This window comes from Epinephelus fuscoguttatus, linkage group LG21 (genome assembly GCF_011397635.1).
Source record: "Epinephelus fuscoguttatus linkage group LG21, E.fuscoguttatus.final_Chr_v1".
Classification (NCBI taxonomy): domain Eukaryota; kingdom Metazoa; phylum Chordata; class Actinopteri; order Perciformes; family Serranidae; genus Epinephelus; species Epinephelus fuscoguttatus.
In genome coordinates this window covers 24,873,573-24,899,215 of record NC_064772.1, presented here as the reverse complement: position 1 = coordinate 24,899,215, position 25,643 = coordinate 24,873,573, and the positions used below count along the sequence as shown (strand labels likewise).

At 41.9% G+C, this 25,643-nt stretch overlaps 4 protein-coding genes across 6 annotated transcripts in view; 1 reads left to right on the top strand and 3 right to left on the bottom strand.

The window, feature by feature from the left end:
• Window positions 1-47: 47 nt before the first annotated feature.
• Window positions 48-6,427, bottom strand: c8g (complement component 8, gamma polypeptide). Its single transcript, XM_049564691.1, has 7 exons — window positions 6,083-6,427; window positions 4,957-5,102; window positions 2,986-3,056; window positions 2,788-2,895; window positions 2,566-2,670; window positions 2,239-2,274; window positions 48-242 (listed from the first exon to the last, which is right to left on the bottom strand). Exons 1-7 carry the CDS (start codon window positions 6,263-6,265, stop codon window positions 223-225), a joined length of 669 nt encoding a protein of 222 aa, XP_049420648.1. The 5' UTR covers window positions 6,266-6,427; the 3' UTR covers window positions 48-222.
• A 195-nt stretch (window positions 6,428-6,622) lies between these two features.
• Window positions 6,623-9,126, bottom strand: msrb2 (methionine sulfoxide reductase B2). The gene is made up of 5 exons (XM_049564695.1): window positions 8,878-9,126; window positions 8,158-8,255; window positions 7,787-7,863; window positions 7,516-7,663; window positions 6,623-7,335 (listed from the first exon to the last, which is right to left on the bottom strand). The coding sequence occupies exons 1-5, from the start codon at window positions 8,990-8,992 to the stop codon at window positions 7,204-7,206; spliced, it is 570 nt and encodes a 189-aa protein (XP_049420652.1). The 5' UTR covers window positions 8,993-9,126; the 3' UTR covers window positions 6,623-7,203.
• Window positions 9,053-17,061, bottom strand: armc3 (armadillo repeat containing 3). The gene is made up of 19 exons (XM_049564648.1): window positions 16,938-17,061; window positions 16,711-16,766; window positions 16,460-16,577; window positions 15,958-16,083; window positions 15,689-15,757; window positions 15,411-15,586; window positions 15,121-15,315; window positions 14,725-14,908; window positions 14,454-14,606; window positions 14,260-14,368; window positions 13,438-13,687; window positions 13,148-13,284; window positions 12,763-12,931; window positions 12,440-12,534; window positions 11,038-11,121; window positions 10,651-10,818; window positions 10,157-10,319; window positions 9,788-9,959; window positions 9,053-9,174 (listed from the first exon to the last, which is right to left on the bottom strand). Exons 2-19 carry the CDS (start codon window positions 16,756-16,758, stop codon window positions 9,053-9,055), a joined length of 2,538 nt encoding a protein of 845 aa, XP_049420605.1. The 5' UTR covers window positions 16,759-16,766; window positions 16,938-17,061.
• A 1,806-nt stretch (window positions 17,062-18,867) lies between these two features.
• The window catches only part of pip4k2aa (phosphatidylinositol-5-phosphate 4-kinase, type II, alpha a), a 34,215-nt gene continuing 27,439 nt past the window's right edge, over window positions 18,868-25,643 (top strand). For 2 of the 3 annotated variants that reach the window (XM_049564683.1, XM_049564682.1), the window contains exon 1: window positions 18,868-19,940. In XM_049564683.1, the coding sequence (XP_049420640.1) occupies window positions 19,800-19,940 (141 nt within the window). In that variant the 5' untranslated portion in view covers window positions 18,868-19,799. The remainder of the gene's footprint in view (window positions 19,941-25,643) is intronic. The other variant, XM_049564685.1, reaches the window with a different exon arrangement.

Below are 25,643 nucleotides of genomic sequence, written 5' to 3'. Positions count from 1 at the left end.
TGAGACCCAGAGTGGATTTTCTAAAATGAAAACATCTGACACCAACGTGATTGTGCTCCATTTTATTTATTTGTATCTGGTAACATTTAAAGGTGACAGCTTTACAATTTCAAGACCTTTGTTCAGTCTTTCAACAACTTCAGTGATACAGTAATTAGATATTTGCGTAAGAACTGCAGAACACTGCAAGGCTGGATCTGTCTGCTGCACGGCTCTGCCTCCTCAGCATGTGGGGACACAGTCTGAAAACAAAAGAGTGACAGGTTAAATTACAAAGAAGCTGTGCTGCTGTTTTAATCAGGGAGTGGAGATTGGATAATATGTTGCTGACAAAGTTTAAATAACTGAACCTGACACATGCACAGCCTGCAGGAGCAAACGTGAAAACTGTTTGGGAAGGTCACAGCAACAGGTCATTGGTTTCCTTAAAGCTGCTCTCAACCAATCTCTGTCTCTCTCTCTCTCATGATATAACAGCCTAATGAAATTATTTTGTAACCCTTAGAGCATCTGAGCATTTTTTAAGGTACTATGAAATTATAACGTGGCAGGAAAGGAAGAAATATCCACTGTTAAGTCCATGTTTGCTGTGCTTTTGCAAAAACATCTCGAGATTTTCATGAATGTCTTCCCCCCAAATCACACTTCTTTAAAATGCTTATTTGAATCATCATCATGTTTAAGTGTTAAAATTGTGAGACATTATCTCCTTCCAAAAATGTTTTACAACATCAATAATAAAGCAGTCAAATTTTACAATCCAGTAATTCCATTAACCTTCATAATCACTTAATTCAAGGACAGTTACTGTGCTGTAACCTCTCTCATTGGCATTGCTGCAGAAGCGTACATCTTAGACGCACAGTGCCACATAATAATTACAGGACATTATACGAGGAGGAACAAAGCAGGAGAATACATATGTCCTCATTAAGCACTGGCACACAGCAGCACCTCAGCTGGGAAGGTGAAATGATGATGGACATGTAATGCACTGAGCCAGTGAAACACCAGTTACACTGACTAGGATGAACTGCTTGAAGTCATAGATGGGATTCCAATGTACTGCAGTGTGGAGTGACCTGTGAAAATACTCTGTGTACAATATATTAAGCCTGTGAGCGACACTGACAGCTGAAGAACTGAAAAATATTTTAACTGTTTCCTAAAAACAAAAGTGGCAGCCATGGCAATTTAATGAAAAGTTGTATTTGCAAGATTTGTCAGCTGCTTCATTCAACTCTGTCACTTTTTTATGCTAAGTAGGATTTATACTTGTCCGTCTGCTCTATGCAGGGCCTACACTGTGGCCTACGCACGTGGTTCATGCCATTGTGAGCATTTGTACTTGTGCGGTGGTGTGTCTGTGTCACTCTGCAGTTACACCTCCAAAACACTAGGTGGCAGTGGAGGTTTCTGTGAAGTGCTGTAAAGTTTAGATGATTCAAAACACACCCAAAATACACACTAAACATAGCCTAATAGAGGCAATTTCAAACACAGGTACACAAATCAGCTTCACTACTCACAGCATTCACAGACAAACACTTGTCTTTATCTGGACACATTTTTTCCACAAATACAACATGCTAACATTATTAGCACAAGCCTATGGCATTTTATATTGTATAAATTAGCCTGGCGGCTAGTGGACTTTTCCCCTACTCATATGAACACAGGGACAACAGCAACATTTAACAAAGGTAATGTTACAAAATTTGGCTCCATTACAACTCACAAGGTTCACCGACAAAACAACTATCTAAGACTAAACACGTTTCCCAAACAAATATAGCATGCTAACGTTATTAGCACAAGCCTATGGCATTTTACATTGTATAAATTAGCCTAGCAATGAGCAGAGATTTCTTCTGCTCATATGAAGCCAGGATAAATCACACACAAGACTTAAAATTCTATTTTGTGGAGGCTTTATTGTCTTCACAATTTATTGTTTCTTATCTGTGAAATTAAGGTAAATAAACGCTTCATTTCCACTGAGGGAAATGGTTTCATCTTGCAAAAATAGACAGGAGGTCTGCATCACAGTACCATGGAGTTACATTTCTGGGGAGGTGCACGTCAGGCTACAGCGTAGGGTCTATGGTGTTGATTGGACGCAAAAGTATAAATCCCACTTTAGTCTTTTAATTATCACACATTTTGTTCCATCATAGAATTATAGTTGCTATATCTGTTTTTTTGTTGTTGTTGGTTTTTTTTACACATTTAACTTACTGATTACATGATCCTGGTCCACGTCACCACAGTGGCCTAGAAAAGAAAGAAGAAGAGTTCACAGTTATTTACATGCGTATCGTCCATGTTGAGAGCCGTGTGCAGACAACCTCTGAATCATTGATATGCTCTGAATATCAAATAGAGCTCCTTACAACTTTATTTTGAAAAGTAGCACAATATTCAAAACTACTTTTATGAATATGCCGAGTACTGGAGATCCTTTCAAGCTAGATTTCGGAGCTGCTGAGGCCTGTTATGCCATTCAATATTACAGTTGCGAACATAGTTTGTTTTGTTTTATTTTTCAGGTGAATGTGGACTTACTGTATGTGGGGAAGGGGAAGAGGTATGCCAGCCCCAAACCCTGTTTTTCAGCAAGCTGCTCAAACTTGGTTAGCATTGGCTCCGACAGATTGTCTGTAGACCTGCCTGCATACAGAGCACAGAAACAAACACCATGACATTAAAAACACAAGATTATCAAAACTACCATCTGGCTTTTAGATCTGAAATACCAAACAAAGGCCACGTGGCTCAGGAACCAACCATAGAGTTTCATCGTGATCTTGCCCCGTTTCTGGTAGTACATGATCGCATATGAAGTGTAGTCCGTCTCCCCGATCGCTATCTCAGTGTTGAGCTCAGGACGAGTTCCTGGTGGAAACAACAGAGAGCATGGTGGAACAAAGAAATGCTGCATTGCACTATTGTTTATCAATCATGCTTAATGAGGGAGGCACTGACCTTTAAGTGTTAGCTTTCCTGGGGTTGGTGTTAGATCGTAGACCTGTAATATCTCCCAACACTGGTGATTACTGAGGAGAGGAGACCAGACCAGACGTGAAACAAGAAGAGTAGAGTTGAGATGAGATGAGATGAGATGAGATGAGATGAGATGAGATAAGACCAGACCAGACCAGACGTGATGGGGCGAGACGAAAAGAGAAGACAAGACAAGACAAGAAAAGAGTGTTTCAGGTGAGACATTTGATGACCCAGTAGAAACAGACATTAGACATACATATACACTGTTTTGTAATCTAACCCCTTTTTAGCATTTTAATTTTAACATGATGAGATTTATGATCAACAATCATCCATTATATATATATGGATGTAAGGACTAAGTAGGTTAAGGCAAGCCTTTAAACAAAAAGTCTGGTAAGTTGATATATTTACATCACTCATGATACAACGATATCCAGAATCTTAGACGATATAGTCTCATATCTCAGTAATGATATAACATCTTCATATTGCCCAGCCATCATACAAAACTGACAGTTTTTTCATCGTCTATTTGTAGACGTTGATTGAATGTTCACATTTCGACCATATTTCACCAGGATTTGCTTTAGTGAGATTTTTCATCCTCTGCCGTGTGCAAATAATATCCTATCCCGGTTGGTGTTCACTCAACACATTCTCACTCTGACCTCATCACATATTGACCTTTGGTCATGGACTTTCTATGTCCACATACGACGTGCAAGGTACCCTGGGTGCGTTGGTTGTTGACTTCCTGAGACACCGTGTCAAGTTCTGCCTGTTACATACATCTTCTTTCAAAATACACTTCCGTTTTAACTGGAAATTTACCGTTTACATACAGTCTCTTTCAGAATAAATGCACTTTGTTTTTTTTTCTTCAACAACAAACACACAAAAAAGAACAGGGTTTGACTTTAGACTCTTATGGTACCGAAAGTAGGTGTTTGCTGGACCCATCCACTACCCCTCCCACCCGTCTCATTCAAACTTTCGGCGCCTTAACTTTTGTTCTTGTCCCACCGCGCTTCCCCCCGATGCTGCCAGTTGCCCTTTAACTATAACTGAAACCAGCTGCGTGTCATGCCGACGTTAAAGGACGCTTTTTTTCATGGTTTCTGACGCGGCAAGTCACTGGCCAAGCGCCAGATTTCGATGACTTCTGAGTGGGACCGGGCTTGTTCACTGGGTAGGGTGTGGATAGGTTTGTTTGCGTTTAACGCCAGCGCTGCAGAGTTAAGTTAGCGAATAATCATAAAGAGCCCACTGCAGAGTCGCCACCTTGTGGTAAGACATATTAATGAATGCTCATTTAGACCTATTAATAATGTTAATTGGCTAATTTAGACTCAGTAGGCTGTGTTACCTTCATATGAAGCTCAGTTATGTTTTGCACCTCCAGACAGATGTTTTACAATTATTTTGGTTTAAAAAAATGTCTCTTTTGAAAGTAAAGGCTGCCAACCCCTGATCTAACCACACAGCTCAGCCTCAGGCCAGATTGGCCTGGCTTTCTAATGCCACATGAGAAAAACACCCAAAAAATAATTTTCCTCTGTTTGTGCCAAAAAGGATTCAAAGAGTTGAAATCACAGCAAAGATGTCACGGAATGTCCCACAAAAACAACACACACACTTTTTCCATTTCAGTGTTGCATTGTACTTTCTGTCATTCTGCGTCCACCAGGTCACGATGACCTGACAGTTTTTCAAAACATGAGGGAAAGCTGATGGATTTAACTGTTCGGCCTCTTTCCTGTTTTCGAGGATACACACAAATAAAATCAAACACATGTGGCTGAGGCATGAAGTCAGAGCAGAATGAGGACAGTAGAGAGATTTGTGGCACATTTGCCCCCTCTGTCGGTCAATAAAGGTACTGAAGGGTCACAGTGAGCTACAGTACATGCACAGTGAGTGCTTAATGATGTAGATGGTGTTACTTACTGTCTTGTTTTTGTGCTAACAGACAGCGTCTCATCTGTGGGAGAGGAACGTGTGAGGGTCATGACTGTGGGCTCCACCTTGGTTCCATGATTTATCAGGTAAGAGCATTTGGAGGCGGTGTTTAGCAGGTACCAAGTTCCTGTCATCTGCGACAGAGACATGGAAAATAAGCAAGATTTTCACATATCTCCTAAGGCTCTGATGTAATATTTGTAATATTTTCTTTACATTCATTCTTATCAAGCAATCGTACCCATGCAAACCATTTCTACCTAGGACTTCTCCTGTTTTACCAGGGTCAGATGAGCTCATATTTAATTTTTAAGCTTTCTCTGTTCTCCCAGTGAAAAGGACACATCTGCTTTGAATGTCCTGGTTTATTATCTTTTGTTATGCTGAAATTCTGTTTCACTGAAATTCCCCTTATTACCTAAAACACCCATATTGACACAGTTACACAAGCATGTTCACTTTGCCAGCCCCCTCACTAATCCATGACCAAACAGACTAACATGTTTAGATGTTGATGAGTCTCTGGAAAACACATTTCTCTCTTCAGCATGGGTACTTGGATAGAAGTTTGCAACTGGTCAACCTCCTAAAGTTGCATTTAAATGTCATCTGTTTTAGTATCCTTAATTGCATTTATCAATATAAAAGAAAAGGGTAAACATGTGCTGCATTAATTGAGAGATGGCAATGCCAAAAATGGTCCTTGTGTTAAAACCTTCACTTCCCCTATGTTCTCCTCAAAGCAATAATTATCTTTTTCGGCTATTCTGTTGAGGTGATTCGTCATGGCTTCCACTGATTACTTCACAATCCTATTTGTTTGTGTTATTGATGTATTCTGGTACAAACCAGTGAGAAACACAATCACAAGGTCAGTGTGCAAAGGTCAGGTAACGGTACAGTTAACACAGCTGCAATCCTCCGCCTGGATACAGCACCGGTTTCTCTACCTATCTAGCTATGAAGCTTGATTTAAAGGCGCCAATCACAGACAGGAGAACATATAAAGACAAAGGAGCACTTTAAACATTAACATAGAAATAATCCACAAGTCAAACACATACCTGTTTCTCCTCCTCCTCCTCCTCCTCCTCCTCCTCCTCCAGTTCATTACCTGTTGTATGTCTACGTTCTGTGCAGCTGGGGTCACGTCGATAGGCTCAACCTTTGGCTTCTTGCGAGGTCGTCTTTGGGGTCGCGGTCGACTCACAGCCCCCCCTACAGCCTCAGTGGAATCCCACAGACACACACACATTAACGCCACCACTGCCAGCATGCAACGCCATACTCCAGCCATCCTAGAGTCAGTCTTCTTCTCCTATAGGAGTGTTCAGGCTCCTGTATTCTAACTTTTCTTTTTTACACTCTTTTCTTCTTTTTGTACTGGATTTTCTGTCCTCTCTGTCTCAATCTGCAGTCTGCTGTTCTCAATCTGCTTTACTCAACCTCAAACACACAGAGGAAAGGCATAAACAGACAGAGAGCAGGGGACAAAGTGAAATAGAGGATGGCCTGTTCAGTTAAAGATTAACTTGGTTTACCAGCAGAGATGCACTGCAATGTGTGCATCTGAAGGGGGGCAGCAACAAATCCTGATTATATTCTGACTTTAAACCCTCAGTAAACTCTGCTGTCAGTGAAGCATAACCATAGATTCAGAGAAAACACAGATATGCATTTATTGACAAAGTATCATTCAATTTTATACAATTCCTAAAAAACAAAACAATTGATGTGTTAATGTGACCCCAGACTGAAAAACACACAAAGCAGCAATGTTAGAACTTCCTGTGTTTCACAATCTCTACAGACAAAGAGGCCCAGTGTACGCTGACATTCATACGTTCAGTTTAAAACAAAATTACCAACTCAACAAACATTTGTGAAAAATACAAACAGTTAAAACAGTGACTATTTTTTGGGAAGTATGTTATTCATTAATGGAGCCGATGGCCTGCAGTTTGACTTTGTGTGAATCATATACATCATGTTCTGTGCGTAGACTTCCCTCCAGTGCATACATTTTCTTCACAAGCAACTGAGCTGAATTCTTTACCGGTTTAATAAACACCAGGAGGTCCTCTTCCCCCCAAAATTCATTCATTTAGACACACACAAAGCTTCTCACTAGCAAATATGTTTAGGTCAAAACCATTGAATGAATCCTCTGACATTCAGGTGGTCCTTTAATTTACTTTGTAAAAGAAAAGGTGTGAAATGACACATAAGTGTGTTTTAGTCCCGCTCATCCTTGCCAGGTTTGCTGTTTCCTCTGGGTTTAAACGTGAGGGCCACACTGTTGATGCAGAACCGCTGACCTGTCGGATCCGGTCCATCTTCAAACACATGACCCAGGTGGGAATCACACTGCATCAAACACAAACACACAACAGTCATAAACCTTTCAAAAACACAAAATCATGATTGTATTTGAAGAAAACTACACATGAAATTCTGACTTTAAAAACTGCACACAAAGCTATATGAACCAATACAACTAAAATAAGCAAACTGAACTTTGGGTCCATAGCTCAGAGAACAACTCACATTCTTACAAAGGACCTCTGTCCCAGCGCTACCCAGGCTGTTGTCAGGGCGACGGATGATGGAGGCGGAGCTTTCGTCACGCTCCCATGTCCCATGAGCCTCTTTGAATGCAGGCCAGCCTGTCCCAGAGTCATACTTAGCCTCTGAACTGTTAAGAGAGGAGGGAGCGTTTCAGCAATTAGCATCTGCTAATGTATTTCAATTCAATTCATGGCTGTCCGAATAAAAATGTGGGAAAGTATTCCTTTAACATTCAGGTGCAAACTGTTACCTGAAAAGTGGGGCATCACAGCAGACACAGTGGTACATCCCCACTTCAAAGTGGTTAAGGTAGATCCCACTGAAGGGCTGAAAACACCCACAAACAAACACACGTGTAAAGAATCATTTCCCCATGTTATTAGTTGTGTGTCCTTTAGGATGATGATGATTTTACAAGTGCAATACAGTAACTTGTCCTTGTTTTTATTACACACTCTGTGTCTCAAGCTAATAGCTGTCCTCAGGCAGCCTCTAATTTATAAATAACCAGGTCTGTAGGTAAACTGGTTCAACCTGACACAGTGACGAGCAAAGTCCACCTGAAACTGTGCTGATGTTTATCAGAAAATATGTAAGTCAGTTTGGCAGTGTTGTACTCACCATCTCTGTCCCTCTTTCTCTGGTGACTACATACTGTTCTGGGGTCAGTTTCTTTTGCCAGTCTTTTGTCTCATCGTAACGGGTGAGTGACTGCAGGCCTGCAGAGAGCAGAGGTAACAGTGAAGAAGTCCCAGAGGAGTTTTGTTGTGCATGTGGAACAGACGGAGTTACATCTAATGGTCCTAATCAGTCAAGTAGCTTAAATACACATAAATAAAAACAGTTTTTGACAACATTGAACCAAATAAGTGAGTCTCTAACCTGTAGCTACTTGACAGAGACAGCAAACTAGCTCAAAGACATGGCCAAATGCAAGTATGACGCTGAATGTGTTAAACTGTGGGACCTTGAACTAATTATTAAAGACAAGTCTGGACCCCATGGCTGGACCAGGTGGGAACCACATTAAAACACAGATCCTGGGCACTATGGCAAGTTGAGAAAATGTTTCTTATCACATGACTTGGAAGTGTACTGCTCAACATTTCTGAACAAATCAGTCATAAAATTTAACTTAATTCTAACTCCTGGAGTAAAATTACTCTGATCCTAAATATATTGTTGCTGAAAGTCTTTTTTGGCACAAGCTCCATGATTCTTCTTCTTAGTGCTTTGTTAAAAACACAGCAGCATGGTGCACCTGCAGGAGTTTGCAGCCTAGGATACCAAAACTCCTGCACAACAGAGCGACAGTAAAGAAATCAAAAGTCTGCCCAGTACCTTGAGATGTGCACACAGGACGGATGAACGCCGGGATCCTCCTCGGTAACACCACAGATCTGGCTGTTGCATGTTGAGACACTACCACGAAGAGACGGGCGGTGAGACGAGACATGTTTACTGCTGCTACTGCTCCCGCTGTGTAAAGTCTGTCTGAAGTCAAGTGCTGCTGATATCAGTGGAGCCAAGTGCGCTCGCTGCGTCGGGATTGTTCATGCTGCGGCGAGTTCGCGCCGGTCCTCCCCCGGCTGATCCGAGCTGGTAGCTGGGTGACCCGGTCAAAAATCACACCTCCAGCTGCAGTATGTAGGTTAACATGGTTCAAGCGCTTTTTATTGCTGGACAATGTGCAAAGTGCATCGTAATTGTGCAGCAGCTTTATGGCTTCAAAAATTACAACCATTTTGAGTGCATGTAATGTAGGCCTATATGAGTACATGCATTTAAATTATGTGTATGTATGAGCAGGTGTTCATCTGTATCATGCCATTTTATGCATGTGTCTATATTATTTGCACTGTACAGTAGGTGATGTTATGCACATGTAAAATTATGTTAAAACTGTGTGTGAATGTTTTTTTCTGTCAACATTAACAAATAAACAGTTTTTAAAAAGAAAAAAAAAGTGCACAGTGAGGTCATTGTAAACCAAAAGGTAGCCTATAATCAGAGCTTTAACAATCTGAAACATATTAGGAACTTTATTTGGTGCAGAGTAATCCGAGCGTGCAAAAATATATTTTCATTTCAATCAGCTGACCTCAGTGAAGGCACAAACAGCATTTTAAGACCATCTGATAACCAATTAATGCTTTAATAATACTCTATTACATGGTTTAAATGTCTACCATGTAATACAATTTAAATATCTATTACTGAAATGTCTGGTATTGCTCAGCAGCAGGGGTACCGGCTTTCAGCAGGCTTCCAGGCAGGTGCATAAGGTCCACTATGTAGCGGCAGGGCTGTGAAGAACGCTCATTCCTGGAGATGTTCCCATTGAATAGGAGTACCTCGTTCCAAGCCCGACTGTACTCGCCCCTAACAAGTGTGCAGCTCATTCCGATGCAATCAGCCAGACACTGAAAAGTGAAAGAGAGGAGACAGGTCAGGGTGTTAGAGTATAATTTGAAAATGAAATGGATTAAGTAGAGAGGGTTATAATAAAAATACTTTAAGTGGAGGATGGGGTGATCTTAGAGAGGAGGAGTTAAAGGATGTGAGTGAAATGTAAAGTCTGGAAGAGAAGGGAGTGATGATGATATAGCTCAAGTGGTACCTTGAAGAGAAGTGCCCTGTGGCAGTAGAATCCCTTGCTGATCAAACCGATGGGAACAACATTACACTGAAGCTGAAACTTGAGCTCGCTGAGGTGCAGCACCCATGGGAATTCATGTAACTTTTCCATCTCTACGGCTCCTCCCATGGCATCACTCACCAGCCTGACATCCAAACACATACACACACAAAAAAAAAAACATTACAATGCAGAAACCTTCAATATGTGTGTTTGTTTTCATCCTGCAGGCTCACAGTGGTGTGTGTCTACAATGCTGTGACATGCCCCTTGTGTCATTGTGAGTGAACCCCCACTAACACCTCATGAACTGGTGCGCTAACACAGTTTCCAGGGTGTCTTGTTTCAATTTGCTTTAATGATTCTGGAAAATTGAAAACAATGGCTGACGATCACCTACTATGAGAGGCTTTTCCTCTTTATTTGTAATGAAATCTCGGCATGTTGGTTATGTGCTGACTGCATGAATCCATCACCTGGCCAGGGCGGCATACTGCTCTCGTTCATCACTCAGTGGGAGGATGGATTCTTTGACCTTTTCAACTAGAACCCGCAACGATTCGTCGTCCATCATCTTCCACGGTTTTTCTGTAGGAGACTCAGGCTGGGTCTCATCTTTCTGTTTGTCATCCTCTTTCTTCTTCCTGTACACAGAGACAGTACATTAAATCTGAGTCAGAATATCATCATCTCTTTGGATTTAAAATGTGCTCATAAATTACACAGATCCTTTTAAGAATTTAAACCCAAGATTCTTGTGTTGAGTGTGTTAAGATGTAAACTACTGGCTAACTTGAGTAAGACAGTGTTATACATGATGACACTGTAAGTATCCCCACCCCCGCACACACAGACACGCTCACCTTGGTGTCCTGCGGTCTCCCTTGCTGCTGGTGTCTGCTTCTGATGGGTTGCTCTGCCTCTCTTCTGGCACATCCACTGTCTCTCTGCACCAGAAGGACAAGGATAAAATGGTTTATATAACCGAGCGCAGCGCTCTTAGTCTATCTTTCATGCTTCTTCTTGTATAGTTGCTGGCATGATTTAGGTGTCTCTATCTGTACTTGTAGCGCACAATATGTACATTGGACTATGTATGCGTGTGTGTCGGAGAGCTACTATTATTATTATGTAGATTTCACAAGGAAATTAGAAGGCATGCAGTTAGCAGTATCCAGTGCCAACACAATTTTCTAACACATTATTCCAAACACTTACACTGTAACATTGTGTTCCTCTGCTATTTTAAAATTATGACCAAGATGTTAATTGTATGATTGCAAAGTTTCCAACATGTGTGTAACATTCTCATCTTCCTAAGATATGCAGACAAATGAGCAAAAGCTGCACCTCCAGAGTCAAGGTAATTAATATAAGTTATACAATGTGTGTGTTTACTCAGGAGACAGACATTAATTAATTTTAGTATGAGCCATTTTGTTTTACATAGTTAAAAGGTTGAACTCAGGTCCCTCTAAGCCGTGGATGATACGGCATGAGATCAAGATTACATAACACACTGTTTAAGAATGCCTGAGATGTTGTTGGTGTGTGTGCATGCTGAAGGGGAGGACATGGTGGAAATAGGGTGGACCAGAGGTACCCTGAGGGGGTACTGCTCTCTTTGGCAACGTTAATTCATCAAAATGCTGGGAGCATGTGGAAGCATTAGTGTGTGTGTGTGCATGTATAGCCCTTAATACCCACAGTGTGTTGCTTATTGTGTCTCGGGCAACGTGCTTGTGTGTTACGTGCAGGCATCTTCGTGGCTGTGCATGCATGTGCACTGCATGGCTGTGCGTGTAAGTCCATTAGTCTAAACACAAAAGCTCTTTGAGTGTGTTGCCATCTTAAAAAAATGGGATCGTTTACCCTGTGAGGCCACGCTAACAGGGCACACTGAAGGCAACGGGGAGAGGTGGGGGGAGAGAAAGAGAAGCGAGAGGGGAGAGAGTGGAGCACTGGATTGGAGCAGACAAGGGGAGGGTGATAGTAATCTCACAGCCACAATAAATTGTGCAGGCAAACTACATGGTGTGACTGGTAGTGTAGGAAACTTGCCAAGTCTCAGCTAATGCTCCAGCACCATCTGTGTGGTTGTTCTTGTTAGTTTCCCACTCCCACAGTACTTTAGGTGTAAGAGGCCCAGTTAGCTGTTACAGTTTGGGGAGCTGCTGGATATATTTTCAATAAAACACTTTTGTCCTAACATTTAGATTTTACTGGGCTAGAATATGATGCATACAAAAAAAAACCACAACATACTCTGTTGCTGTGTTGACAGCAATGATGGGCCGATGCTCATCGACAGGCTGCTTGGACAGTTCCTCTAAAGTCAGAATCCTCTGACCTGGACGAGCCTGAGAGCGAAAGAGATGTGAATAGGTAAGATGTGAAACTACCCCTTGCTACAGTATGTTTCCTTCACAAAAGACAGATGAAACAGATCAGCCCAACAAGTTCAAGTTCCAAAATAACTAATTACGAGCACGTCTGGAGATTTAAACAGAGATTTGTTTAATTAAAATTTAGCTCACATTCCTTTCAGCAACGTCTGTTTCACATAAGTTTAAATAGCCTCCACACACCTTCCCTGCATCATAGAAGCCATCAGTAATGATGTCAGCGGCGGCCAAATGACCTGTCAAGCTGTACTTGACGGACAAGTTGGAGTTAAGCAGGCTGATCATGGCCAACTTGCTGAAACTGCTCCTTCGATTCACTGACTGGTTGATCTCCTGGAGCATTTCCAGAGCTCTGAAACACACAAACAGATATTCAGGCACTGATGATAGATAGATGAGTGCTCACATTGACAAACATACACACTAATGACCAAAATTTCTCACACTTCCTTATGGAGACACATAATACTGTCCTATACTGCCATCTACTGGCTATATAAGAGACTACATTTTATGATTTGTCTGTCATGTCCTGGTTTCATTGTTATCTGTCATCTCAGAGTCTTACCCAAATTTACACATCTCCACAGCGGTGGGCATATCACTGGCACAGACATTGATAGCCAAGCATGCACTGTGCAGCAACTCCCTGTGATAGGTGCGCAGCAAATTGACAAGTGGTTCAAGACCTCCAGCGCTTCGTAGCTATAAGACAGGTGGTAAATGTTAGGTAGTCAGTAAAATTAACATATATTTCCATTATGCAAACCTCCTCTCCACATCTCATATTTTTGTCATTTGCACACATTACAACAAGGCAGCAGTCTGAACAGTCATTAGACAGACACAAACACCAACCTCTGCCCTAGCATCTGTATCACAGGCCAGCTCTACCAGGCACAGCGTGGCATTGACCAGGACTTGTGTATCTGTGGATTTCAAAGGCTCCACCAGGGCCTGTATGGCTCCACATGACAAGATACTGCAGCGGATGACCTCCTGTCCTGCCATGTTGCCAAGTGTGGCAGCAGAATTGGCCACCATCCTGGGGCAGCTTGCATACAGCTGCTGGACAAGTATCTCATGGCCTCCTGCCTCATACACCGCACTGCAGACACCACAGAAATGGAGGTGGGGGATTAACTGCAAACCTACAGAGCTGGCTACAAATGCAGTCTAATAACTCGGCATACAGCATCGACTTTGTATAACGTGTGTGTGTGTGCTTTGTAAAAGGGAAACAAACATTAATAGTGAGGCTAGTGAGGGAATGATGCACAGGAGGTGGAGTTGAATGTCCTGAAAACGGAAGGAGACAGTAATACTGAAATATTAAGTCAGACAGTGAGAAACGATGGGTATAGGGAAGATTTGTCAGGGGAATAAAAAGGTGGACGATAAAACGGTGAAAGGGAGAGAAGAGAGGTAAAGAGATATTTAGTGAAGGAGAACCATGAGGAGACGGATGAAGCATTAAATCATTTGTGAAATAGTGGAGAGGAAGGTGCACTGCTCAACTTTAAAACACCGCCTCCTCCTAAGCCTCGCTTTTAGAGAGTACAAACTTATCTCCTTAATGTTTCACACATCTGGCAGTAAGTTGCACATATTAATACCTCACGGCATACTCAAGCAACTTCCTGTGGTGATGACATTAACATAATCATAATCGTCACTCACTGTGCGTTGAGCTGGTTGCTATGTGTGAGGTTAGAGAGGGCCTGGGTAGCTGCCTCTTTCAACGCCAAATCCTCGCCATTCAGCAGCTGTACAACTGCAGGGATACCACCTGAAACACACATACATCACACTCATTCACACTTCATCGTGGTGACCGTGCTAATGTCAAGGTGGCTGTGTGAATGTGTGTGTACCCAGGTCTCTGAAGCAGTCTTTGCTGGCTAGGTGGAAGCTCATGGCGGACACAGCCTGGCAGGCAGCTGCTTTCACGCCAATGTCCACCGCAGACAGAAGCTCCACCAGGACCTTCTCCACATTCTGCTCATGGAGCAGTTTGCGGTTCTCAGCTACACCCATTTACACACAGAAAGCACACAGTTAAAGTGCTATATATACCCTCACAACTTCCAAACCTGTGGCTGTAAAGTTGAAAAGAAATAATTTGTTGTCTTTCTCTGTGCTTACAGCTCTGAGCAACCCTGGTGATGCATTTAACAGCACTGGACTGGATTTCAGGCACAGTGGAGGTGAGAACAAACTCCATGAGCCTTGTCAGTCCTCCATCCTTGTGGATCAGCTGGAAACCCTCACTGTCACCCACACAGTTAGCAACTACCTGTAAGGCCTCAGTGTGAAGGTCACTTAAGTCCTGTAAGGAATAAAAAGGCAGGTACGAGACAGGGGATGTAGAGGACACAGACTTAGGTATGAAGAGTTGAGAACAAGTGTTTATTCAAACGTAAAAATATATAGGCAGTTATTACTCTCCATATTCTGTCTTCTCATTTTTATTAACGCTAAAGGGCATGATGAAGAGCATGTTAGCGCAAAGCATATGTTCTCTCACTCACACACGCCTACCGTGTTGCTGAGGATATCCATGAGCTTCTCAAATCCTTGCTCTTCCCTGAAGGCTTTGCATGTATCTTTATCGGTGGTGACACTCCGCAGCGTCTTTAAAGCCAAATGCTGAATGACAGGGAAATCTGACTTCAAAAGTTCCAGAACTGGAGGTATCCCGGCCAACTCGTGTAACGCCAGACGACTCTGGTGGTCCTTCATATGTACAGTACAACAGAGAGACAACAAGAATGTTGAAACCACTGGCTAATATCCTTGTAACATCCCCTAGGCTGATAACTTTGAATCACCTGAACCAGGTTAAAGATAACATCTATTGAGTTCTTCTGGACATCAGGGTCTGGGCTGGATAGGAGCTGGATTAGAGGTGGCAGCCCCTTGCTGTCAAAGATCTGGACCTTACAGACGCAATCCACGGACAGAGAGGCCAGGCATAGCGTTGCAAACTCATGGACAACTGTGTCTTCTTGAATAGGAGAGAAAATTGCATTATTTTTTGGCTTGTTGCAGCTATGACACAGTAAATATCTACTTCTGAGTATATTCATCTTGTAATCAAATCACTCACCTTCAAGTGACAGTTTGTCAATAATCGATGGAATCACATCAAATTTTTTCAGAGCACTCTTCACGTCACCTTTCAGTGGGAACATGAGCAAATCAATCAGTCACTCAGTCTGTAAGTCAGCAAAACAGTCAATTCTGTAACCAGTCAACATGTCACTAAACAATCCAACGATTAGCAGACAGATGGTCAGGACATTGGTCTGTAAGTTAACCAGGCAGCCACATTAGTTACATTGAGTCTGCATTGATTTGCCATGTTATCTGACACACCATTGGCGGCCATGATGCCCAGGGCCATGAAAGCGTTGCGTCTGACCAGCTTGTTGTTGTGACTGATGAGCTTACTAAGAGGCTCCAGTGCCCCGAGTCCCAGCAGAGAAAGCTTGTTCTCGTCTCCTGACAACAGGGGGAGACAGTGGACAGGGAAATTCAGCATGGTGTCAAACACAGTGCCTGTGGGCATGTATTATGTATCAGATAAGGATACATACTGCAGGGTAGTTGAATATAAAAGACAATGGCAGGAGCGGGACTGAAGCTGAAATGGGGTGGTGTTAAACATAGTAATATACATGTAATATTGTAACATGATTATTCTAAACATGATCTAGAAAAGTATACAAGTGCTTTATGGGCATAAAATGGAGACAAAATACATGGTGGTGTATTTGACTTTAAAGGAAAGGAAATAACAGCCACACATGCATTTTGGTTTTTAGCTGCAGGGTTGCTCACAAAAAATTATTTAAATATAGGGGTTATCCTACTGCACCTTTCTCTGCAAATGTGTGGATTGCTTCACATGCTTTGACCAGGATGTCCTCCTCTGGGGAGCTCAGCAGCAGCACTACTGTTGCTGGAGTTTTGCCTTCAACAGGTAGTGGCTCAAACTGTGTGTGGAGAGAGGGACACATGTAAATGCTTTATAATGATTTTATGTCTGTCCGTGGAAACCTTTCAGAAACACCTCAGCTAGGTTGATTCAAAAGGATAAAGATGAGAAAACTTTCATGAATCCCTCACCGTTTCCTTGCAGGGTGTTTCGCACTCCTTCTTCCCTTTCTTTCCCATTCTGTGACCTAAAGAAAATGTAGAACCACATAAGCTGCAGTCATGGATACACAGTAGCCATGCTAGCTGAACGACAAAGCTAATCTGACAATTTAGCAGGTTAGCCGGTTACTCAGTAACGTCACAAAACAAACACACAAACTGTCAGATCACTTTCTCAAATGTTCACTGTGACTTACCTATTTTGTTCCAAACTAAAGGTCTAGTTTAAGTTTCATAATTATTATGACAGCCGGCCACGGGAAGCAGACTGTGAGTTTGGTGTTGTGGAAAAGGAGGTTGACACACCGTTGCTAGGCAACGCTTGCCACGTTTGGCTTAGTGAGGGTTAGGGACTGTTCGTTACTTACTTTAGAGGGTGGTGCAGAAAGGGGGAGGCATGTCAAATAGTTTTTACGCACTGGAGAGGGATTTAGTTTTTTATAATTATTTTGGATTAGGGGAAACAACTCTAACTGACTGTATATTGTATTTGTTTTATCACTGATTTTACACCATTTATCATTGGATATTTAAACTTTCAGCAGTTCTTCAATACATAATGTGGGACAAACACTTATGTGGGATAAAAACATAACCGAATCTGACCTTTAAATAGTGATAGTTTATTTAAAAAATCATTTTATTGCTATTTTATCATATATATATTATGGGGCAGCTGTGGCTCTGAGGAAAAGTGGGTCGTCCACCAATCCAAAGATCATCGGTTTGATCCCCAGCTCCTCCAGCCTGCATGTCAAAGTATACCTGAGCAGGACACTGAACCCCAAATTGCTCTCAATGGTTGTTCCGTCAGTGTGTGTGTGTGTGTGTGTGTGTGTGTGTGTGTGTTAGTAGGTGGCACCATGTATGGCAGCTAGCCTCAGCTACCATACATGGCAGCTAGCCTCAGCTACCATACATGGTATGTGTGTGTGAATGGGTGAATGTGACTCATAGTGTAAAAAAGTGCTTTGAGTGGTTAGATGACTAGAAAGGCACAATACAAGTGCAGGTTCATCCATACTGTTAAATTGTACACTTTCTAATGGTATATTGTGTTGTGTGTCTGCCTGATTTTTGGGAGAAGACAAAGACAAATTTCCACTGAGGTGGACAATATCTATCTATCTATCTATCTATCTATCTATCTATCTATCTATCTATCCAACTTTTAACTGTCAAACATCAAAGGGTAAGTTTTTAAAACCTAACAACTAATTAATGGTGGAGGGAAGGTCATGCATTTTACCCCGAGTCACTCAGGGAGGTTTAAAGACAAATATTTGTAGCCTCAGGGAGGGGAAAAAAAGAAAAGAACAGAAAAGTAACACCCTAGCCACCCCCTCCTCTGATAAATAAAGAACAGTCCCTTTTAAATTATAAGACAGAAGTGTCAAAAGACAACAAAACAAAATGTGCATTATAAAGAAAATGTGAATCCTTGAAATCTCTAAGACAGACTGGCATCAGTTGCTTCTGCACTGATCGACAAATATCTCACTTCTGCATTAAAAGGTCAGCTAAATTCCCCGTAAAAAAAGAAGAGGAGGAAACACTGAAACTGGAAATGTGTAGGCCACTGTGGTGTATGCGTGAGTGTGACCGTGTGTGTGTGCAGGATGGCGGTCTGTCCTGTGCAGGTCACCGGATAGTACTGAGGTAAATGTGCTGGTGTGAAGAGTGAGTCATAAAACAAATGAGCGTCGGCGCACTGAGGCCTCGTGCTCTTACTGACACAGCAAAGTGCCGGTGGAAACAGCACAGTATGCACCAGAAAGCCAAATGACCTCTAAAGACATCACCTCTGGTGGTGTGGGACATTATCACCCGTCTGTCAGAAACGACCCTCAGATTAATCTAAACGAAAGCAAGCCAAGGATGGGGGATGGTTGGCATGATGTGCACGTTTTGCTGCGAATGCATTATTGTTATCATCATTATTATTATTATAGGAGCTGCAAACGCGCGCCCACGCACGCATCATAGGCCCACCTGGCAATGGGAAGGCTGCATATCCACGCTCAAAGGATTGTGGTTTATTTGAGAGGTTTCAGTCGTCAGTTTGAGATCTAAATGCAAATTTGAGCTGATATAAAAAGACTGCTGCGCTATTAAAAAGCACAGAAAAGTAGCATAGGCCTGGTGGAGGGAGGGGGCTGCAGCGAATCAGCGCAGCAGACACTGCAAAGCGCAGGCTGTCACCTCCCCTCCGCCGAGCTGTCAGTTGACAGCAGCACACATGAGCCTCAGTGCTGCACACGGAGTTGACCACCCGTTGATTGCACGTCTACACAACTCCTCGGGGCACGAACATGACAGGATACACCCCTGTCACCCATACGGACTGACCACAAGCGCGTGAGAGGAGGGCTAAGTTGTGAGCTGCTATCTGTTGTTAATAGTTAGCTTGCATGCTAACGGTAGCTAGCTGGTAATCGGAGTTCGGTTCTGCTTTGTGCCGTCAGTTGGCTAACCGTCGCTAGCGAAGGTCGGAGGGACTAACGTTAGCTGGTAGCCAAGTTAGCCATTTAGCATCACTATTGTGTCATTTTAATCATTTGTTTTAAAGCTGAATAACTACGCGGGCATCATTTGTCACATATTTTTTCTTGTTGTGAACGTTTATCAATTTTACTGCATATATCGTTGATGTTAGCTAGCTAGCGAGCTACCCTGCTATGCTAACGCCAGCTCAGTGAGAGCTCACATCACAGGGGTGCGGAGAGCTCCACACAAGTCAAGGAAGGAAGAGAGGTGACTTATGATGTGGGCTGGGGGAAGCGGCGGACTGTTAGGCGAAGGAGAGCACCACTGTTAGCTTAAACACACCGCGTTTTATCACATTAAGTCCTTGCCGGAGGAAGGGCCATACCGTCGGTGAAGCTGTGTGGGACGTTGGATGAAGAAAATAATTGGGGCACTTCTATTTGCGAGCTGGCTAAATGAATAGTATTGGCATTACTGAGTCGTGAGCTAGTGGCCACTGTGCCAGCTTCAAGGGGGAGACACTCCGTCAAGATTATCGCACAGACTGCAATAACCAGCCAGTTTGCTTTAAGATGGCTTCGGCGGGCAGCATTGCCGCAGCTATTGCGAGCAAGACGAAGACCAAGAAGAAACACTTCGTTGCTCAGAAAGTGAAGCTCTTCCGTGCCAGCGACCCTCTGCTCAGCGTGCTGATGTGGGGAGTCAACCATTCGGTGAGTCAGACCTCCTTATGTCCATATGATGATCGACAGTTACGTCTCCCTCGACCTTTGATGTGCCTCATTAAGCCTTACTTGCTGTCAGCTATGAGCCATCGTGTTTCTGCAGTGATTGACAAGAGATAACATGTCCAGTGGTTGCTTATAGTGCTGTCAATGTAAATGTGTTACTGGCTTCAAGTGTGTAAGACTCAGCAAATCATGTTAGTTATATTAAGCTTTGTACAGTAACAATCCACATGGTATTTGTATTGCATGACTTTGATGTATGCATATGTGTGTGTGTGTGTGTGTGTGTGTGTGTGTGTGTGTGTGTGAGCAGCAAACTCTTCTTTGGCTTCCTGTTGTGTACATGTAGGATAAGCTGCTACTGGTCTGTGTCATGAGAGAGCAGATCTTCCCATGCAAGACAGCTTATCTCTGCTCTCTTTTTCCTCCTTTGCTGGATATTTGCACTGGGCCAATACTCGTATGTCGGAGGGAGAGAGCAAACTTGGCAAGCAGAGGACATGCAAATATTTCTCGCACCAAATCCCAAGTAATAAACCTTTTACCAATGTTTTACACACGGACTAAGACATTTAAAAACTGGTCCTTTCAGGTCCTTCAATCTTGCAGTCTTATTCATATATAGCCTTCATCCTTTACTCGCTTCATCCTAATAATCACAACATGGTTATTACAGTAAAGCCAGCCAGTTTACTGGATGCTTTCTCTGGTGTTTTAGATTGAGAACTGCTTTCCAAAATGTAAACATAAAAGCTGAGCAACTAAGTAAGCAGCATCACTCATTTATTCATTCACTTCATAAATGTCCATTTATGTGTCGGCACGAAATTGTTCCCATGAGATAGCTAAAGGTATAAAATATGGCAACAATACAGTTAAAATAAAACAAACTGCTCTATATTTATGTCTGCCTGTAGTGGTCCTGGTTGGTTTACAGACGGTATGAAACTGTGGAGCCAGCAGTGGCTGCTTTCGCAAATTAATTCAGGATTCTTCATCTCAGTAGGAATATAAATATTTTTAACTAGGTCCATAACAGACGTCAGCTGCACATTAATATTGATTTTATATTAAGTTAATGGGTCAGAGGTGTACTATTTGGACGTCTGTCTACAAGACCCTGATTATAGGTAAATACAGGGGATTGACATTGTATAAACACACTGTAACTAAAAGATCTGTAACTAGATAGTCACTGTAAACACGACAGAAGTGGGTTAAGTCAAGGTCATGTGGCAATTTGTGCAATTTCACCTTCATATATACTGTATATTAAGTCTGACATAATGTTTTTGAAAGGCTCAATTTGTGACCACTGTTTCTCTTTGCTGATGCAGTTTGACATGATGTTAGAGACCGTTCGCTTTGATATAGGAAATTATATTTCCGTTTTGGCTAATGCACCAGCACAAATAATTTGGCCTCTTTTGAACTCTGTTGTTTCATGTTGCTTTAACAGTGTTGGAATTATGACTAATTTTCTAAGAGTTAGTCTATTTGTCTCTGTATCTCTGTATGAGGTTGGGGAATCTTGGGGTGTATGATACACATCAATGTGACAGTTGCACAGTGCTGAGGGCACATTGATGATGCAGTCAATACTAAGCATGTAAGCTTTGTCAGCGTAGACAGTAACATTTGATTTTTGGCCTAGTGTTAAGGGTGGAAGGTTAGTGTGGATTAAGCAGCCTCTAGATAGCCTGATGTATGTGAGGCCAAGACAGCCATAAAATCCAAAGGTGTTATTTTGTATCTAAGCTGTACTCCATAGATAGATTAAGTCACCTGGCTGTGGTGTTAAGCCTAAGGGTGCAAAGTAAGGTTCACAAGGTTTACCTCCAAGCAAGCAGTTCTGATTATCATCCACTTTTTGACTGTCACTTGCAATGCCTGGGAAAGATTGATGCAGTGTAAGATATGACATCAGCTTTATCATCTTGACAGTCATCCAAGACAGCACACAGAAAACCTCCCTATAATGGTGTAGTTATATACTGCAGTGTCTGTCAAGACTGATGTTTTATTAAATATTAAAATGCTAATAAAAAGTTAAATTGATTGGCATCATTAAGATAATCGATAAATGTGTTTATACAGGGATGTCCAGTAGAGTGAGTAATCCCAGTTCATATCATAAACTTTAATCTGATTTAGGTGTCTTAAACTGTGGACTAATGGGCCACTGACGCAGCCTCAACCATAAAAACCTACAGAAGTTTGGAGAATCTACATGTTCAAACTGTTCTGTTGGATTGCATAACCCAGAGCAGGACTGCCGCCAGCACATTTCCGTCTTATGCCTTAGGCTGCCTCCCCTGCTGTTTTTCTCACCACTTGATAAGGCACTCTGTTTCTCATACCATTGGCAACATAAAAATGACATTCCACGCCAGGTCACCAGATTGAGCCTCTGATTTACTTCCAGGGGGTGTGAAAGCTGCAGCGTGGAAGTGTTAATGTAAGGTTACTGCGCAGGCTGGGGTTTGCAAAAGTAAACTCGACTTGTAAATAACAGGACACTGCAAAGGAATGGATAAAAGGGGGAGGCCTGAGAATGCAACCAGACTGCAGAGGCAACATGCAAACACACGCACATGTACTGCAAAATGTAACCCCCGCCTCCTACATATTAACCCTGGCCTGCCAGTCAAAAGCATCCACTTTGATGCCTCCTGAAAACCAGACTTCTTACAGTGTTATTACACTGAGCGCACAATGATGAAACAACCGAACCTGCTAAGAAGGGAGACCGGTCAGGTAGTTACTCTAGACAATACAGAAAAGCCACAGAGACTGCTGCTCTATTTGTGTAACAAAGCAAATTGTGAAATGGCGTGCCAAGACATATATGTGGCCCATAACATTCACCGTACATCCTCACAATGAATCTTGTGTAATGGCTGAGAAAAGCCAGGGATATGTGTTTTGAAATACGTCTGTGTGGCGAAAGGTGTGTGGCAGCTTGCTGAAAATAACCTTTGTTGACAGGTAGCCAATTTTTCCTTTAATCCTAATACTTTGAAATTGTACTTGCATCCCTCAGAGCCTAAATAGGTTACACAGCTCAAGGTTTTACAGAAATAGATTGAGGCCAAAGCTAAAAAGTTTTTTTCAGTGACAATCTCAGTTGTAGCCACTGAAGCTTAGTGGGTGCAAAAGCTCAAACAAACCAGAGTCACCACAATCAACCATGACAAAGGCCGAGATGTGGCCTGCACCAGACTAGGTAAAGACTAGATAAAGACTAGATAAAGCCTTTTACTTTGTGATTTTGTGCAAGATTTACAAGGCCTTGTCTACCAAATTATGATTGGGCTACCTCAAAGTGTTTTTTGTAAGTGAGTGTCTTCCCCACTTTACTGTGTGCTTGTGAAACTAGTCTTCTGCCTCTGTTAATATCACTCTGAGAGGAATAATCATTCTCTCACACTTGTGCTGAATATGTGCTGACATGAACAGAATACACACTAAGCAAGCACAAATATAGCGCACAGGATATGCCAGCCACTTGACCAGTTTTATGTTCGTTAAATCCCGTAACATACTGTATATTCTTCATGAAAGCAGTGAATCTCACATGCAAGTTAAAAAACAAAAATGCATGTGTTTGGTTCTTAAAGAAAAAAGAGTCCTTGGTAAAATATCTACTGTGTGTGAATGTTGAAAAAGCACCACAGGGACACTTCACAGACTGCAGCTCTAACCCTTCAGTGGTGTTAACTTGTCGGAGCCGACACTTGGGGACAACACGGACTGTTGCAGGATTTATTGGCATGGATACAGGGACCGACAGTGTAGTCAAAAATACTGTTTTTCCGTATGACAAGCTAATTCTAAAAATGTTTCAAGGTGCACCTTGTGTCAGGAGTTTTGTTTCTGCACTGGAAAATGGATCAGAATCGAGCTTGCAGCATTACCTTCACCTTATTTTGTGAATTTGTTGAAAGGATGTAGTCCTGGGCCTTGGATTGTCTGTCATTTCTTTTTGTAAGTCCCTGGTGTGTCTGAGTGCACATCAGATAGTGCTCCACAGTTGTTTTTGAGTAGGTTTGTCGCTGGGTGGAAAGCTGCATTCTCACAGTTTAAAGGAATCCTCCACCCACACAGCGGCAGTTTGTATTAATTATTCTTGCAGTATTACCTTGAATTTGTGAAGACATTTTTTTCTTGCATGCCTTCACCGAAAACGGCAAGCATATTGATTTATAGATTGACTGGGGGCCAAGCTTTGACAACAGCAAACTGTATCAAAACACCCATTTACAAACTCACACAACTCATGCAGTATAATCCAAGTCTTATTTATCTAGTCATATGCTCTGTACTTCCCAAACACGTGCATTTTCATCTTAGTATTGGAGTCTGGCTTTGAAGAGAACAGTAAGATTTCAGCAAAAATGCTAGTTTGGGAAGTACTGAGCATAAGACTGGATAATGAGTTCTGTGAAAGTTTGTAAAAAGACATCTTTATATAATGTGCTAGTGTTAAATGTGGCTCCCAGTCATCAATAAATCATTATGTTTGCAGTTTTCCCTTAAAGGCGTGCAAGAAAAACACTTTTTTTTTTCCACAAATTCGAGGTAACACGACCTTACTTACTGACATACAAATGGCCGTTTGGTGGTTGAAGTATTCCCTTAAGGCACTAACTGTGTAATCATAGTTTAGAGTCCAGCAGTTCCTAACCTGCTGCTGCATGTCGCCGTCTTCTGTCCTTTTAAAGCAAAGAAGGTGACTGTGTTGAGTTGATGTTTTACATATGTTTTTTCTTATTATCACTGGCATAGAGACTGTAAAAGTGTAACAAATCTCCCCTTATTGTTATTAAGCACAGTGCAACTTTACGGACCTGTTTTTTAGAAAAAAGCAGGCCTTTTATTAATAGCTGTAAATTTGAGATGGTAGAAAGTTAATCTTTATGTTTCCCTCTTTTTATACAAAAAGCAAATGTGAAATAACTATTTTCTGTCAATGACTTTGTGTAGTGTAGGAAAGTATCTTTTTGCTTTCATAGACTTTTAGTTTTTCTTACTGTTACTCTTCACTTTCTGTCCATTAAAATCTCCCCACATAGCAGGTTCAGTTAACTATTTTTTAAGGCTGGAATGATATGTTTATCTCCCAATTTGACACTTTTATAATACTTGGGTGCCGATTCAATATGTATTGCAATTGTAAACTATTGCAATTCTACAAGTAGTATGATTTGCCCTTACGATTTATTGCAGTTGTTTGTTTTTTAACACTAAACCATGGGTAAAGTTGAATCAGACCTCTACAGACTCTATATCATGAGGCATATTTCTAAAAACAATGCACATCACATCTCAGTCCTTCTGACATTTACGGCTACATTTAATTGTCATCATTTAGCTGCTCATCAAGCAAGGCAGTGTTTTTCATAGACTGATCTATTTGCAGCAGCTACCACAATATCAGCGTGGACGGCCACATATTGATTTATCTTTTTATGTACTATTAAAAATAGTAGGATCTTATTTCATATTAGAGCTGCACACAGTGCATTGGTTCACTCAGCCTTCTTTGCCCCACTCTCGCTCTCTCTTTAGGTTTAGTGTGCTACAAATGAGACGAGAATTAGCTGAGCCACTCCCCACTGCTAAAAGACCACTTCACTGGGAGGAGAGCAGGCAGTAGCTACATAGCTTGAATTCAACCACTGCAAA

Coding starts and splice junctions, on each gene's coding strand:
- c8g (XM_049564691.1), bottom strand. CDS start 6,265: ATGGCTGGAGTATGGCGTTGCATGCTGGCAGTGGTGGCGTTAATGTGT. Junction 3,057..4,956: donor GTTAGCACAAAAACAAGACA/GTAAGTAACACC, acceptor TCCTCTCCTCAG/TAATCACCAGTGTTGGGAGA. Junction 2,275..2,565: donor CTTCCCCTTCCCCACATACA/GTAAGTCCACAT, acceptor TTTCTTTTCTAG/GCCACTGTGGTGACGTGGAC.
- msrb2 (XM_049564695.1), bottom strand. CDS start 8,992: ATGTCTCGTCTCACCGCCCGTCTCTTCGTGGTAGTGTCTCAACATGCA. Junction 8,256..8,877: donor TCCTGTGTGCACATCTCAAG/GTACTGGGCAGA, acceptor TGCTCTCTGCAG/GCCTGCAGTCACTCACCCGT. Junction 7,864..8,157: donor GAGAAAGAGGGACAGAGATG/GTGAGTACAACA, acceptor GGGTGTTTTCAG/CCCTTCAGTGGGATCTACCT.
- armc3 (XM_049564648.1), bottom strand. CDS start 16,758: ATGGGAAAGAAAGGGAAGAAGGAGTGCGAAACACCCTGCAAGGAAACG. Junction 15,316..15,410: donor TTATCTTTAACCTGGTTCAG/GTGATTCAAAGT, acceptor GTACATATGAAG/GACCACCAGAGTCGTCTGGC. Junction 14,909..15,120: donor TGGATATCCTCAGCAACACG/GTAGGCGTGTGT, acceptor TATTCCTTACAG/GACTTAAGTGACCTTCACAC.